Here is a 15,660-nt window from a genome sequence, read left to right as displayed (position 1 = left end):
CAGGGTAATCCACACGCCGAGGCCCGCGACAGTCACGCGAGGGACGCCGTGGTGAAGTGAGGCCATCATTTCCTCATAGCTCATTCCTACGTACTCCGTGTTCTTAGCAGATTAATTGTCTTTCATTCCTTAATTTCATCTCATTAACCTCAATGTTTTCACGTGATCACCCATATGTAAATTCCTCACCAGTTCTTCCACATTGCCGTCACCGTCAAGGCTGCCAACCACTGCTACTCTTTAACCTCTCATCTTTTTCATCACCATCAGAACTGCTATTACTAATGACTATCAACACAATCCTCATTCCATATTCCACACCCGCCATCCCCCCACTGGTCTCTGCCTGTTGCTTCAATTCGCCATGACGAATTTCTCATCTACTGTCACTTGTTGCGTCGCGATGCACAACGTCCTAACTTCCCTTACAAAAAAAATAAAAAAAATAAAAAATAAATAAATAAAAATAAATAAAATAAACAAATAAAAAAATAAAAAAGAATAAATAAATAAAAACTAATTGAATAAAAGAGGAAGAGTTTTCGTGGTACTGCATCCCAGATAATCATCGATCTCGAGTTTATTAGGGCAACTCCATTCCTCTTTCCTCAAGTAACATCACACGACTGATTTTATTGCTTTATTGCAAGACACGCTTTCTTCACAAGAGTGACAAGGGGGACTCTCTTGGCTTGGCTCTGGGTTATGCTTCGGGCTGCTTCTCCTTCGGGCTGCCTCCCCTATTCGTAAATGCTCAGCTTTTTTGTCACCATTCCGGCGCACTACACACAGTCAGCGAGCAGAGATTAACAGCTGTTCTAGATTCGAACAGCGTGGAGAGAATATGGTGGGGTTATTCAATGCTTGTGAAGTGTGAACATCAGTACAACAACATAACTTCTGAGGTTGTGTGTGTGTGTGTGTGTGTGGTGTGTGTGTGAGAGAGAGAGAGAGAGGGCACGCACCTGAGCCTCTCTCGACAGTTTCCGAAGCACAACACAATCTTATAAGAGAACAAAGAGCAGAGGATAAATAGTAAAGAAGCTTTTAGTTGTGTTCTTAAACATAAGAAAGAACACACGGAACGGAGATCAAGATAATGAATCATTCTCTGTACAATTCCTTGGAGCTCAGCGTCTTATATTCTAAGCCTTTTTAAGTCCATATTTTGCAATCCTTTTCTCTGCACCACATGGAGAGAGATCCAGGAAGTTCTCATTTTAAATTATCTTCCTCTCCTTATTACCACCACCACCACTAACTACTACTACTACTACTACTACTATACCCTCTCGGACAATGAGTGTAGAAAATCATGAACGCGCTATTGCTGTCTAGATTTAAGGAAGGAAGCTTGGTCACCGGGAACGTGGTGAAGGGCGATGGTGAAGTAATGGAGCAAAGGGCGGACGTGCAGTGGAGCTTGCTGTGGAGATGGAGCGGGGTAAGGCTGATGGCGTCTGTGAGAGGTGGTTTGCGGCGCGCTGGTCAAGCAGATGGGGTGACGCGACCGCTTAAGTGCTATGGTTTGTGGATTTGAGAGAGAGAGAGAGAGAGAGAGAGAGAGAGAGAGAGAGAGAGAGAGAGAGAGAGAGTGAGAGAGAGAGAGGAGAGAGAGAGAGAGAGAGAGCGCAGGCTGGTGTGTGCTGCTACAGGAGGGAGGGGGCGCTCAGTGCATAACAAGTAAAGGTATTCGCAAAATGTTTAATTGCACCAGCTTTGGCTTTCATCATATCATTCATATATATTATTTCACTGTTTAGGACTTTTTTTTATTTTTTCCGTGATGCTTCGATCATGCTGCACGTCTATCCTCATCACCATCACCATCACTCTTGCTATTTTATTGACAATATTACTATTAGTGGTTGAATGAATGTGGGAATTTATTTATCTATCTTTAGTTATTATTATCTATCTATCTATTCATCTATTTATTTATTCATTCATTCATTCATTTTTTATTTTATTTTACTTTCAACATTTCAGTGATCCATTTTGCACTACGAACACAAACGAGAGGATCATTATTCTTTGTGGTGAACCCGGAGACCCGCGTCAGAATATATAAACATCTGGATTATACTTGTAACAGCTTTTATTTGTTTTATAATTGGAAATGAACGGCCGCTGAACCTTTACAAAACACTGATATGAATAGGATCCATCAATATTTATAGCTTTTCAAAATATTACAAAATAAATAAATAAATAATACGATTTCCCATCATCCCAGCATTCCCTTAGTCTCCGCGGCTTGCACTGGCTGGGTTAACGTGCGTCATCACCACTGCTAATTCTGCTGGGGGACTTTTGCATCTCCTACTACATTCAAAGGGCTCTAGTTGAAGTTACATGAATGTTTTTTAAGGTTTTAGTGATAAGAAAGAAAACCTCTAATTGAAGTTACATGGATTTTAAGGATGTTTTTTAATAGTTCTAGTGACAGATTGACAATATTTTTTAACGTTATTGATGGAAGAAACACTCCTGACAAATCGATTTATTAATTTTATGATCTTTGAAAATGGTGGCGGTGACAGAGCTTCCTGTTTGCCCCCCACCCCCACCTCTCTCTCTCTCTCTCTCTCTCTCTCTCTCTCTCTCTCTCTCTCTCTCTCTCTCTCACCACGACTATTTTCAATGGCCACAGAAATGATTAGATGGGTTCCCAAGGCTGTTTTTTCCTTTTAATAATGAAAAAAAACATCTTGTTAATCTGTCACCCTTAAAAACCCATGTAACTTCAACTGGAGCCTTTTGAAAGTAGGCGTGATGCGGGCAGAAGTGTTTTAGAATACGGTTCGCAGTTGTACGTACGCATGGCCCGGAACTAACTGTCAGCTTTTTCCTTCTTCAGCGAGCAACTATTACCTGTGTGACGGATACCTCTACTACTACTACTACTACTACTACTACTACTACTACTACTACTACTACTACTACCTTACCTTCACCAAATACCAAAATCAGGCACCTCTCTCTCTCTCTCTCTCTCTCTCTCTCTCACAGTGTTGAGGGCGATGGGCGGCAATGTCTCTTTCCCTACGTACACTCTTGGCCGCAGCCCCGCCGTTCGCCCACACTGGCTTCCATTGATTGTCTTCTATTTCTGGGAATACTTGCGGCCAAAATATAGTCGCCGTTTTTCCCGCTTGTTTTTCGCCATGTGTACAAGCCCCTCATTACGGTGAAAAATACCGTGATGCTTATTTATAAATACACCACCACTTTCATACATTAATTTCCGCAGAACCGATACATTTTCATTAGGGTTACGGAGGCAGCGGCAGCCGGCAGGTGGTGGAGGAGCAGACTCGGGTTCAAGTTTTGCTACCGCCTGGCTGATTCTATGTATAATATGTATTGCTGGCCTTCTTTTCCGCTGTTTTCTTCTTCGCTTCAAGTGGAGCAGCATTTTTTCGGTTATTTCTTGTATCAGTATCTTTCTTCAGTATCTTCACTGCTTCTTTTCTTTGCAATTTGAGCCAGGCTGGCGTCCACCTGGCGTCTGCAGTTGTGACCCGCTCATTAGTCCCGTCTCACTTTTTCTCGCATTTCTCTTTCTGCTTCCTTAAAGAGCGCACATCCTCGACATTTGTTTTCCCTTGTCTTATCCTTCGACATTTGCTTCCCTTGTCTCATTCTTTTATCAGTTTTTTTTTTTTTTTTACTTTTCCCCTCGTCAGCACTTTTTTTCCCCCTCGTCAGCCATTTCCTTAATCAACTTAAGGGAGCAACTGTACCTGAGGGCAACACTCGCACCCTGGTACTGTAATAAAAATAGAAAGGATAGCAGTATTTAGTAACACAATCTTGCTGGCTGCGTGCCCGCCCACTTCCCGCGGCCTGATTTGACCTGACATGACCTGATTTGACAAGACTGAAATGTATTCCATTTGCAACATTTGTTTCTGTAGTTTTTCACATTTCTTTTGGCAGAGTGTCGGTTGTTGTACCAGTAATGTTTTGTGACGGTGGTCATCCCAGTGGGCAGGCACAGCAATAACACCATGCCAAGTATATATTGTTTATTTATTTATTTTTTTTTTTTTCAGAGCGCTCTACCAGTGTGGTATGGACAAAACGCTGCTCTGTATATTGTAAGTGAAATATATAATCATGCTCCCTAGATAACGATGCCACACTAATTACCAAGATGACAACAGTTCACATGACCTTTTTTTTTTCGCAGCCTCGTTCCACTGGAGGAAGAAAGTGTTGTGTGACGTCACCGTAACATCCAGAGCCACGGCACACCGGACGCCTCTTTGCGCCTCACGCGTCAAATATCGGTTATTAAACTTCTGTTTTTTTTTTCAAAATTCCACTTTAATAGCCGGGGACTGCTCGATTCTGCGTTAAAAAGGTGTGTGCGATGTGTGTGACGATGCGAGAAAGAGAGAGAGAGAGAGAGAGAGAGAGAGAGAGAGAGAGAGAGAGAGAGAGAGAGAGAGAGAGAGAGAGCGAGGGAGAGAGAGAGAGAGAGAGAGAGAGAGAGGGAGAGAGAGAGAGAGAGAGAGAGTAAAAGAGAGAGAGAGAGTGTGTGTGAATTGGATAAAAAGAATAAGAATGAAGAATGAAATATCTGTGTTAGCTTGAGGAATATTCATGACCAGTGTTGCCAGGGATGAGAGCTTTTCTTCTCTCTTGTTCCTTCTCCTCTTCCTAGTTGCCCTCTTCACAGTTGCTGCTTCTTTCCTCCCCCAGTCTCTCTTACTAACACATATGAATAGGAATGAATTGCTGCGGCCACTACATGAACAGAAGCCATCTCTTTCCTACACATTCTTCCATCCCTCCAACCCCCTCCCAGAACCAATCCCCTCTAATAGTGCTGCTTGATACGTACTGTATATACTTTACCTTGCCTGGACTACAAAGCCAAGATACGTTTCCCAAATGTTACAGGGCCGTTATACACCATACCTAGCTCCACTTCATAATCTGATCTCCTCTGGTGTGCTATAGAGTCAAAAGATTACCATAGACCGTATAAATTTCTGGTCTTTCTAGCTTATATGGTTTTGTACACTAAGACTGAATGGTATTGGTGGGAAAGAGACAAGGCATGGTAGGGGGGTGGTGGGTGCAAGGCGGCGAGAGGTCTGAGCGTCACTTCTCGAGTACCGAGTTCTGACACTCAACACCTCTTCTCACGACGCTCTTTTGTTTGTTGCGAAGGGGCCCTTTCCTCCTCCTCCTCCTCCTCCTCTTACTTGTTCCCTTTCTTCTCCTACTCCGTTTCGTTTTCACCTTGCTTCTCTTCCTCCTGCTTCTCCTCCTCTTGGTCCCTACTTCAACTTTTACACATTCTTCTACGTTCTTCTCACTCAGTTGACGTCTGATCCCCATGAAGGTCAAGGAGAGAGAGAGAGAGAGAGAGAGAGAGAGAGAGAGAGAGAGAGAGAGAGAGAGAGAGAGAGAAAGGTTACCTGCATCGTTCCTATTTTCCCATTTCTGCAGCAACATTTTACACCTTCCCATGCCTCCTTTGCATGTCTGGGCCTGATAACTCATCTTCTCGCCTCTATACACTCCTTTCTCCTTCCTTCTCATCCCTCTTTCCTTCCCTCCATTTCTTCCTCCTTTCTCTATTCCTCCTTTCTTTCTTGTATTCCTCTTCCTCCTCACCGTTATTCTACACTGGCCTCGGCTCTCTCCCACTCTCAATCCAGAATTACTTCCTTCCCCTTGATGATGCAGGGTAAGTACTTAATGCTGGCGTTGTTAAGCACTCAAGCTGGCCTAGCTTCCCGTCCCCGCCTCGCCAGAACCCCCCTCCCCACACACACACACGCAAACACACACACACACAAAGCTTTGTTTCGCTGCTCCAGGATATAAAATTAAAGGTACAAGCAATACCTGGTGACCTGTGGCTACCTGTGACTACCTGTGCTTTCCTTCTTTACTTCTTCTGTCCAACACATGCACACACAGGTAAGCTTTCCACCCGCCCCCCTTAAAATACCACATAATCCAAACCAAGGCAGTGATCCGCGGTTGGTGAGGCCAAGCCGACCAGTGTGCCGCGGGGAGGTGACCGAGGGGAATTTTTCTGCCGTAAAGTGAAGGATTTTGACCATAAAGAGGCTTACATTTTGCATGAGAAATGGGCATTCTTAGACCGACCGAGAGGGAGGAGTGAGGGGAAGGGGACGAGTGAAGGTGTGCGTGGCAAATGAGGGAGGAAGGGAGAGGAGGGAAGAGAAAGGCAAGGTGATATTAGAGGCAGGTGAGTAGTGCAGGTAAATCAGGCCTGGGATGAGGAGGGACGGAGGAATGAGGAAGGGTGAGGAAGGAAGGAGAAGCCGTGAAGGAAGTAAGTGCCCTGGGGACGTGCACTGAGTAACAACGTTTGGCGGAGAGAAGAGAGCCACTGGTGACGGAATGAACGTTCGAACAGGGAACGGACATATAAACTTTTCACGTACTTTCATATTATTAACAAATGTCGCGGCTTTACGCATTGCACACTCCCAGTCCTCTCCGCCGTCTCTTTTGTCTGTTGCACGCTCTCGACCTTTATTCCATTTATAACATTCCCCGTGACGTCAGCGGAACACATGATTCGGTGACCTCGACTCTTCTGCGGAGAGAAAGAAATACGAATGTTGCTGTCATTGATTCCTTTGTGGCGAGGCAGGGTGGAACTTTCCCGCATGCTTTGTGTTTGGAGGCCGATATGATAGGCAAACATATATATGTACTGTACATATAGATATATATATATATATATATATATATATATATATATATGCTGAGTGTCGCAGAGAGAGAGAGAGAGAGAGAGAGGAGAGAGAGAGAGAGAGAGAGAGAGACTACCATTAACGCAGAAAACCCTTCCATCCTTTCCCGTCACCTGCCTCCTCCCACACACACCAAAAGAAAGCGCATGCAAGAACAATACAAAATAAAAGGTCTTAGCAATGAGACGGAGAGGGGGCAACCTTTCTGAGTGCAGGTGGGCTAGGTAGGGCACACGCACTCAGGCACCGTACCTCATTGTACGGTGCCTGAGTTTTTTACTACCACTTTTTTTTTACGCCACTATTTTTACTACCAGCACTTCAATTTTCATTATTATACTTGATTCGGTTTTGTACAGCAATTTTTTACTCTGCATCACTTCTCTTTCCCCAGAAGAATCCAGCCTCTTTCCACCCCGCCAACATATCACTTAGTCTAGACATTTCTAAACATAGTCAGCCATACCAGTAAGCTTCCCGCCGTGTCTCCTCTAAGGCAGTCTCACGCCACCTTAACATTCGTGTCTCGTCTTTTCACTCTGCACAATGCAGGCAACACCCTCGCGAAGGTCGCGCACCGCCGCCTCTCGCTGATGTCATAAAGAAACAAAATTATCTTTACAGGAAACACACCAGCAATACTCCATGAGGGAAACTGCTGCCGCCAAAACTCCCCGCCACCTTTATTCATAATAACTCTTTCCATGCAATTTCCCTTTTAGTACAGACCGTGATTACGTTGAGATAAGAATGAAGAATGGAGCAGGGGAGGCAGGCAGGAAGAATGGCAAAGATTTACCCATCGGCCAATCAATATCTGACCTCCAGTGAACACCCATCGAGGCCTTGGTTCATACAATGCAGTGCAATTGCTCGCTCGCTCTCTCTCTCTCTCTCTCTCTCTCTCTCTCTCTCTCTCTCTCTCTCTCTCTCTCTCTCTCTCTCTCTCTCTCTCTCTCTCTCTCTCTCTCTCTCCCCCTTGTTGCAGCTGTCAAAGATGGCAACCCTAAGTGTGCCATTCCTGGTTCCAACAATCTATGTGGGGCAAAAGGCCACGATGGCTGCGCTGCCACACGAGACGGCCACCCATTGCTGCCCTCAATTACAAAACGCAGTGAAGCCCCGTGCTCCACGTCCCCCTCTGGATGTATCATCTCTCTTCCTTTTTACAGCAATCACAGTAAGTGGCGCTAACTGGAGGTCCTTTTCGGCATCATCCATACTTTTCGTCTCCATGAAGGCTTGATGGCTGCTGCTGACTTGCTTCTGGAAATATAATGGAGATATTTCATACCAGTACTGACAGAGTTCGTTGTGCAAACCCGACTCCGTGATGGCTTACGGAGCTGTCAGGTGACAATGTTGCTGCCTTTGTACGCAGCTCTGCACAGAGAGAAGACAGTAGGACAAGAAAAAAATAAGACACATGATGAGACTGAGATTACTGAAACAAAATAAAAGCGTAAAGACGTGAAACCAACCTTACCGCGGGTGGTGGTGGTGGTGGTGCTGTTAATGCGGTGAAGGTGGCGGTGATGATGGCGTGTGAAGATGTGCGTAGAGGAGGTTGTGGCGCTATGGTGGTGAGGCAGGTGGTGGTGGCGCTCTGGTGGTGTGGCAGGAGGTTGTGGCGCTCTGGTGGTGAGGCAGGTGGTGGTGGTGGCGGCGCTCTGGTGGTTAGGCAGGTGGTGGTGGTGGCGCTCTGGTGGTTAGGCAGGTGGTGGGCTGCAGTGGTGCCGATGAGGAGCGTGGTTGAGGTGTGGCAGCTGCAGGGCCAGTTTTTCCTGCAATCCATCAGCGTGATGCAATTATCTAGAAAGAGATATTGGCGTCATGCAGCGCCCCTCTTATCTTTTCCTTTATGTCATTCACTCACTTTGTTCTCTTCTCTCTCTCTCTCTCTCTCTCTCTCTCTCTCTCTGTTCTCTTCTCTCTCTCTCTCTCTCTCTCTCTCTCTCTCTCTCTCTCCTCTCTCTCTCTCTCTCTATTTATCTATTTTTATTATCCTCCTCCTATTCTCTTATTTCCCCAGCACACGCTATTCGTTTCCTTTCCTTCATTTCACAAAAGTTTATTTCCTTTCCTTCCGTTGGCGTATTTTCTCTTGATATTTGTGTATCGCATGTTGCTCTATTTATTTTTACTTTACTTTTGCTATGTTCTTTTTTACTCTCGTTCTTTTGTATCAATGCAGTGTTCCTCCTCCCCTTCTTCTTCTTCTCCTCTTCCTCCTCCTCCTCGTGTTCTTGCATTTATCTCACTTCCCAGGTGACGTGATTCCACACTGTGCTCGGAAAAGCTTTCCTCCCCACCTTGTCTGAATCCAGTTTGCTCTTCTTCTATTTTCCTCTTTCATGTGTCTTTTTCATTTCCTCATTTGACTCCTTTCTATCTCTCTTGCTCCAGTTGACTCGTTTTCTTCCTTGTTCTCCCCCACCCACACACATACACATTCTCTCTCTCTCTCTCTCTCTCTCTCTCTCTCTCTCTCTCTCTCTCTCTCTCTCTGTCACAATGTAAAATACACCCTGATCCTTCACCAGCACCCGGTTAAGTTGAGCGACATCACTAATTTATCCCACATAATAATTAGTTTAACCAGTAAGCAAATTAGATTGCATCATCGTGCTTAATTAGTAGTGTGTGCGTGCGTGGTGGAGAGAGAGAGAGAGAGAGAGAGAGAGAGAGAGAGAGAGAGAGAGAGAGAGAGAGAGAGAGAGAGAGAGAGAGGAGAGAGAGAGAGAGAGACTCTTTACCACTGCGTTGTAAATTTAACACCATGAATCATGAATGGTGTAGATTTAGTAATGAGGGCTGAGGGACGAGGCTTCTGGCCACACCAACTCTCACTTCCATTAGTTAAACTGTGTGTGTGTGTGTGTGTGTGTGTGTGTGTGTGTGTGTGTGTGTATGACGACACACAAAATCTTAAGGCTTGGAGTCTGAGGGGGCAAGAGTTTCCATGTGGGAGTTGAATAAATGGTCTCTCTCTCTCTCTCTCTCTCTCTCTCTCTCTCTCTCTCTCTCTCTCTCTCCTCTCTCTCTCTCTCTCTCTCTCTCTCTCTTTCTGATGCCTAAAACATCTCTTCTTTTCAATTCTTTCCCTCCACAGCCGTCCTGAGTTTCTTCCTCTATGCACTAACAGTAACAGCTAGCCCTTTATTTTTTTCCTACCCTCTTTCACCGTCCCTACTACAGAATGTCCCCTTTCTATTCCCGTTTTCTTTCACTCCACATCACCAAGCCGCTAAACAACTCCTGCGAGAGGGGCTAAGAGTCCTGATCTGAAGTCTGTTTGAACCTCAGCCGTGCGCTACTTGATGCAGGAAGAGAAACTGTACTGTGACTGTGGCAAGGCCTTGATTAAATGGAGAGTCGCGTCCACTTCTTCCCTTCCCCTTTCCTCAGTTAACAGCTGGAGAAATACAAGTTTGTTCTTTTCCCCTTTCCAGTATGACGAACTAATCCTCATTCCTAATCTGCAGTTAGACTCCTCATCAGCAGAAGATCCTCCCTCCACTCCCTCCCTCTACATAATTTTTGTCACTGATTTCTTTTTTTTTAATAATCTATGTTAAATGCAAAGTCCTCGTCCTCCTCCTGTTTCTGACTCTCTCGTTTCCCCCGCTTTCTTGTCTTCTTTCTTCTCTTTTCTTCCTAATCCTCGTCTCCCTTCTTTTTTTCTTCACCTGGTTTACGCCAATATTTTCCCGTTTCGTACATTTTTTTTTCTTCATCCTCCATCCCTTCCTTCTTTATGCTTGCTTCTTTCTCTCGATTCTTTACCTTCCACAATTTCTTTCTCTCCTTTTCTTCACTTTATCTTTCTCTCATTTCCTTCTCTCCTCGTCTTCCTGGCTTCTTAAATTTCACGTTCGTATTTTCTCTCATTTCTTCCTCTTTTCGTCCTCGTTCTCTCTTCCTTGTCTTCTTCCACCTCCTGCCCCATTTTTTTTTCTCCTCTTCTCTTTACCATCATCATAATTCTGACTGTCTTTTTCTTCAGTCATTTGAGCCGCCTCTCTCTCTCTCTCTCTCCTCTCTCTCTCTCTCTCTCTCTCTCTCTCTCTCTCTCTCTCTCTCTCTCTCTCTCTCTCTGTCACTCCTCTTTTCATCTGCCTTCATTCTTTCTTGCTACCTCTCGTATCCATCCACTTCAGACTCTCTCACCTCTCCTCGGATCCACTGCCTCCTCCTCCATGACTCTCCTTTCCACGACCTCCCACCATTCTCCTCCTCTCGCCTTTACCACTTTCCTAAGTCTTATTGGACACAATCCTGCACTTACCCCAAGGAGATTAACCGAGAAGCGTAATCTTTCACTCTTAGAGGAAAAAGGGGAGAGGAAGAAAAGGCTAATTTCTGATAGACGTGGGAGTGCGGTGCCCTTCTTGACATTCACGGTTGAGTGGCAAAGCAGAGACTTTAAAGTATACGTCATTTTTGTGGTCACAGATTCTCCTGAGATGCGTCCAATGAGCAAGTGTATTAAGGATGATCGTTCCCTGGTGTGCTGGAAATGAGGAAATGGAAATGAGGTGGCGTAAGAAACAATGACCGCCAAAATTAAATCAGCACTATACCCATGCAAGACTGATGCTTCTTATAAAACCGTGAATTGAATATAAAGAAAGGTAGGATAACTCCGTCACCTGGGGATTACAACGGCGGCACGAGGAACACCAGCAGCAGCGGTTCAATCTGCTTAAGGAAGCTGTGACCGAGACGCCGCGCTTCTGCTGCTCCTTCTGTGCGATGGTGATATTCCTTGAAAAAAAAAAAAAAACCGTATCTTATGAACGTGTACAGTGAAGGTGACATGAAAAACTTATCACGTAAAGAAACTCACCCGCTCGTCGCCTTTATTGTATCTCGCTTCGGTGTTCGTGACAAGCTAGCCACCACACCAGACAATACACCAGGTCAGTCGCTGCACAACAAAAGGCTGGGAACAAGACACATCACAACGCAGGAAATTCAGGAAATATATATATATATATAGCATATAAGTGCGAGTCTTCTCTTTCTGATTCGTAGATGCGATGGTTGGTGCCGTGTTTGTTACTTCCAGTTTTCCTTTCCACTGCGTCTTTTGTAGCCTACGAGGGCTTGGGACCAAAGACATCCCACTTTGTTGGGTTCTCTATAGGTGAAGCTCACAACTAACTAAAAGTAACATAATGACAGACAACAAAGAAACTCGAATACAATGGCAAGGGCAGAATAAACACCTTACTTGTTCGTTACCAAATAGTAAGGAGAAAGTAAGGAGAAAATAACAGTTCCAGCAGGGTTGGTCAGTACTGTTCATGAGTGTTTGCATACTTCTCTTCTGCAATATTCCAAATCATAGGAAGATGGAGAGCAGCAATATCACGCAGCGTTCCAGAGTTTACAGAACACGATCCTGACTTTCTCCACCACAAGCAGGATCGACTACTTCCCTCAACACACTTCCCGTAACAACAGGTGTGTGGGAGGTAATTACCCATCCTGGATTATAAATACACCTGGACGGTCTCTTCCCTTCCCTCGCCCCATCACGCCACACTATGCATCACCCGGAGAGGGAGAAGCGAGAGGAGTGATGACCGATACAGAATTCCTTCAATTAAGTAGCTTTAGTTCTTATCCGAATTTGTTACGTATTTTTCGTTATTCTCAGTTCATTGTCACATTGTGAGGTGAAAAGAATCCCATGAATAACAATTACGGTGCGGTCCCTTCTACGTTCCCTTTTCATCTATTACCAGTCTTGTTCTTAATCTCTTACTTCACATTAACAAACAAGGGAAAGGAAAAATATATAATAATGTGTGTGTGTGTGTGTGTGTGTGTGTGTGTGTGTGTGTGTGTGTGTGTGTGTTCATGAAATGAGCTAGCGTCTGTTTTCAAATATTATTAGCCTTTCTTGTCCTATTACACACACACACACACACACACACACACACACACACACAGAAAAATGAGCCCAAAAAAAATAATAACGAAAATACATGCAAATATACACATCCACTGCTGCGTCAGGTCTACACTGCAGCACACACCACATGTATATTGTACGTACATTCTCTACACGACACGCCACACAGCACACACACAACACAGTACACTCATTGGCTGCACGCTACACACTGCAGCACACAGCACACACACATTAGCTACCCGCCCCACTCTGTCATGACGCAATCTGCTTTTCCATCACAAAACTAATAATAACATTGTATCTATTTTCTTTTCCTTCCCCAGCCTGGTATGCAAATGTGTTCGCTGAAGAAATGCTATTCCTGCCCACGCCAGAAAATGCAGAAAAAAAAAAAAAAAATACATGTCTGACTGCTGAAAATGTGCCCTGGCCGAGATAAATGTCACGCCGCTCACTGACGGCGCGTTACTGACAACCCGCAACCAAATAATACAAGGGACAGACTCGGAGGGTAAGCACCAAAAGGAAGAACAAATAAATAGATAAATAGAGAGATAAATAAATAAACACGGAAACAAAGAGGAGCTGGAGGAGTCGAGAGTCATTGGTCGTTTGTAATCTACCTTATTTTGTTGTCGCTGTCTCCCTCTGGCATCGTCACGGCAGCTTCTTTCCCTTCCCTCCAACACGAGACACAAAACAAACATGTACACCGAGAGAGAGAGAGAGAGAGAGAGAGAGAGAGAGAGAGAGAGAGAGAGAGAGAGAGAGAGAGAGAGAGAGAGAGAGAGAGAGAGAGAGAGAGAGAGAGAGAGAGAGAGAGTGCCAATATGTGTTGGCATAGAGGCGTGCTGAGACGCCATTAGGTCAAGTGGCAGTGTAAACATAACGGGCGGGGTGAGTGCTCGTTAGACCTTTGTGGCCCTGCTTGCCTCGCCTCGCCCCGCCTTTCACCCTCTACAGCCTTACACCTGCCGCCTTGCCATCGCCACACACACACACACACACACACACACACACTTCCTCTGCACCATCTCCTTTTCTTCGTCCTCATATTCCTCTTCGTTCTCGTCGCCATCCTGCTTCTTGTGTTCATCATCCTCTTTTCCTTCATCGCTCTTTTTGTCCAGGAACACTTTCTCCTCCTGCTTTCTTCTTCTTCCTTTTTCTTCCTCCTCCTCGCCCTGTTCGACAACACAGTTCTCATGCAGTTTTCCACTTCTCTTTGTGTTGCTGTTTTCTTCCTTTCTTTCCTAGTTTCCAGCGCATTTTGTTTTTATCTATTCTTGCTCTAAACCACCGTCATTATCTGCATTTCTTTGATCTGCTTCGTTCTTTTTCTTGTTTTGGTTCTGTCTCTGTCTATCTATGCAAATTCTGCAGTGTTCTCTCTTTCTCTCCTCTGAAAGAAACTTGGCATAATAAAATTTTCCACTAAGTCTCGACTAGTTGCTAAACTTGATGCAATTCTTTTCGGAATAATTTTTTACACACCGAAACCTTTTCAGCAATATTCAACTTCCTTAATGTTTTATTCTACTTATCTTATTTTAAACACTTTAATTATTCTTTTCTTTTACCTTCTTGTGTTGAGCACGAAGCTTGCGGTCTGTGCAACCTTTTGTCCCTCCACCTGCAGTCTTCACGCGTCTCACACACTGACGCACTGAAAGGAAATGCCCCCCAAGCAATAGTTTTTCAATTCCTTGTGTAGTGGTAATTGCTTCCGTGTCAAGGATATTATGACTGAAGACTGAAAGCCGCGTCTTACTTCCAAGCTAGCACTGATGAATGGTCCCACACTATAAGAAGAGCGAAGTATCACACTCTTATCACTCTTGTCTCTACTTAATTCAGCATTACACGGCCTCATCGCATCTGTCAGGCATCGTAAGTAAGATGTCACAGTTTATCATACTGAACGTTTTTTCTGCTACGGTTGTCACTCTGCCATTAAAGTTACGTACATTTTCATTTTTCTTCGCTTCTTTAATTTTTTTTTTCCCTGAATGAGTTACGTAAATTTAGGCATCAGAACTCAATATTGCAGAGTTGTTGGCTCTTCTTTGTCTCTTTACCAACCAATACATACTCGTAATGAATATTCTCTTTCACAAGCTACTCATTTCACAAATTCTATTGATAAATTCATTCTTTGTTCTCTCTCTCTCTCTCTCTCTCTCTCTCTCTCTCTCTCTCTCTCTCTCCTGAACCACTGAAAGAAACGGTGTTACAAGAAGAGCACAGTTGAGAGAGAGAGAGAGAGAGAGAGAGAGAGAGAGAGAGAGAGAGAGAGAGAGAGAGAGAGAGAGCGGTGGTCTTTAAACATTCAGCGCAGCACGATTAAACTCAATAATACATAAACGTAAAAAAAATAATAATAATAATAATAAAATAAAAATTACAGCCCCACTTCTCGCAAACAACTTTCTGGTTGCCCTTCCTGGCAGACGCTGCTGCTGCGCGGAGGAGAGAGAGAGTCCCGATGGAGAGCAAGACGCAGCAGCAGGCAGGAATGAAGCGGTGCGTAGCCTCAGCACTGCGTCCCGCCACCCACTCACCACCAGAAGGAAGAGGAGGAAGGTGAAGAAGAGTGAGAGTGTTCCGATGGAGAGCAAGACGCAGCAGCAGGCGGGAATGAAGCGGCGCCTAGCCTCAGCGCTCTGGGCCGCCGTATGCAGTGCGGCGCGTGGCCGGAATGTTGCCTGCAGGCTGGCGAAGGTGCGGGAGTGTGGCTATTTGTGTTTCATTACCTGCATCATTACGAGGAGTTGTTGCTGGAATGAGAGAGAGAGAGAGAGAGAGAGAGAGAGAGAGAGAGAGAGAGAGAGAGAGAGAGAGAGAGAGAGAGAGAGAGAGAGAGAGAGAGACGAAATACTCGTTTTGGAAGAAATAGGGGTAAAATTATTTACAGTGGAGGACGCGTGAGGGAAGGTCGGGTACACCAGGATAGTCCAAAGGGGGGTGAGAATCCTGCCGAGG

At 44.8% G+C, this 15,660-nt stretch overlaps 1 protein-coding gene and 1 long non-coding RNA gene across 3 annotated transcripts in view; one reads left to right on the top strand and one right to left on the bottom strand.

Annotated features, from left to right (window-relative positions):
* Positions 1–14,652, top strand: part of LOC135111262 (uncharacterized) — a 28,407-nt gene extending 13,755 nt beyond the window's left edge. The window contains exons 3-4 of one of the 2 annotated variants that reach the window (XR_010273663.1): positions 4,196–4,295; positions 13,002–14,652. This is a non-coding gene — a long non-coding RNA (uncharacterized LOC135111262). Of the gene's footprint in view, positions 1–4,195; positions 4,370–13,001 lie in introns of both variants that reach the window. The other variant, XR_010273662.1, reaches the window with a different exon arrangement.
* The window catches only part of LOC135111261 (uncharacterized), a 50,540-nt gene continuing 42,588 nt past the window's right edge, over positions 7,709–15,660 (bottom strand). Inside the window, exons 2-5 of the mRNA XM_064024480.1 lie at positions 11,405–11,519; positions 10,923–11,265; positions 8,239–8,564; positions 7,709–8,018 (exon numbers count right to left, since the gene is read on the bottom strand). Coding sequence (XP_063880550.1) covers positions 7,851–8,018; positions 8,239–8,564; positions 10,923–11,193 — 765 coding nt within the window. The 5' untranslated portion in view covers positions 11,194–11,265; positions 11,405–11,519 and the 3' untranslated portion in view covers positions 7,709–7,850. The remainder of the gene's footprint in view (positions 8,019–8,238; positions 8,565–10,922; positions 11,266–11,404; positions 11,520–15,660) is intronic.

This window comes from Scylla paramamosain, chromosome 21, assembly GCF_035594125.1.
Source record: "Scylla paramamosain isolate STU-SP2022 chromosome 21, ASM3559412v1, whole genome shotgun sequence".
Classification (NCBI taxonomy): Eukaryota; Metazoa; Arthropoda; class Malacostraca; order Decapoda; family Portunidae; genus Scylla; species Scylla paramamosain.
The sequence above is the reverse complement of the archived record's forward strand: the minus strand, read 5'-3'. Positions and strand labels throughout refer to the sequence as shown.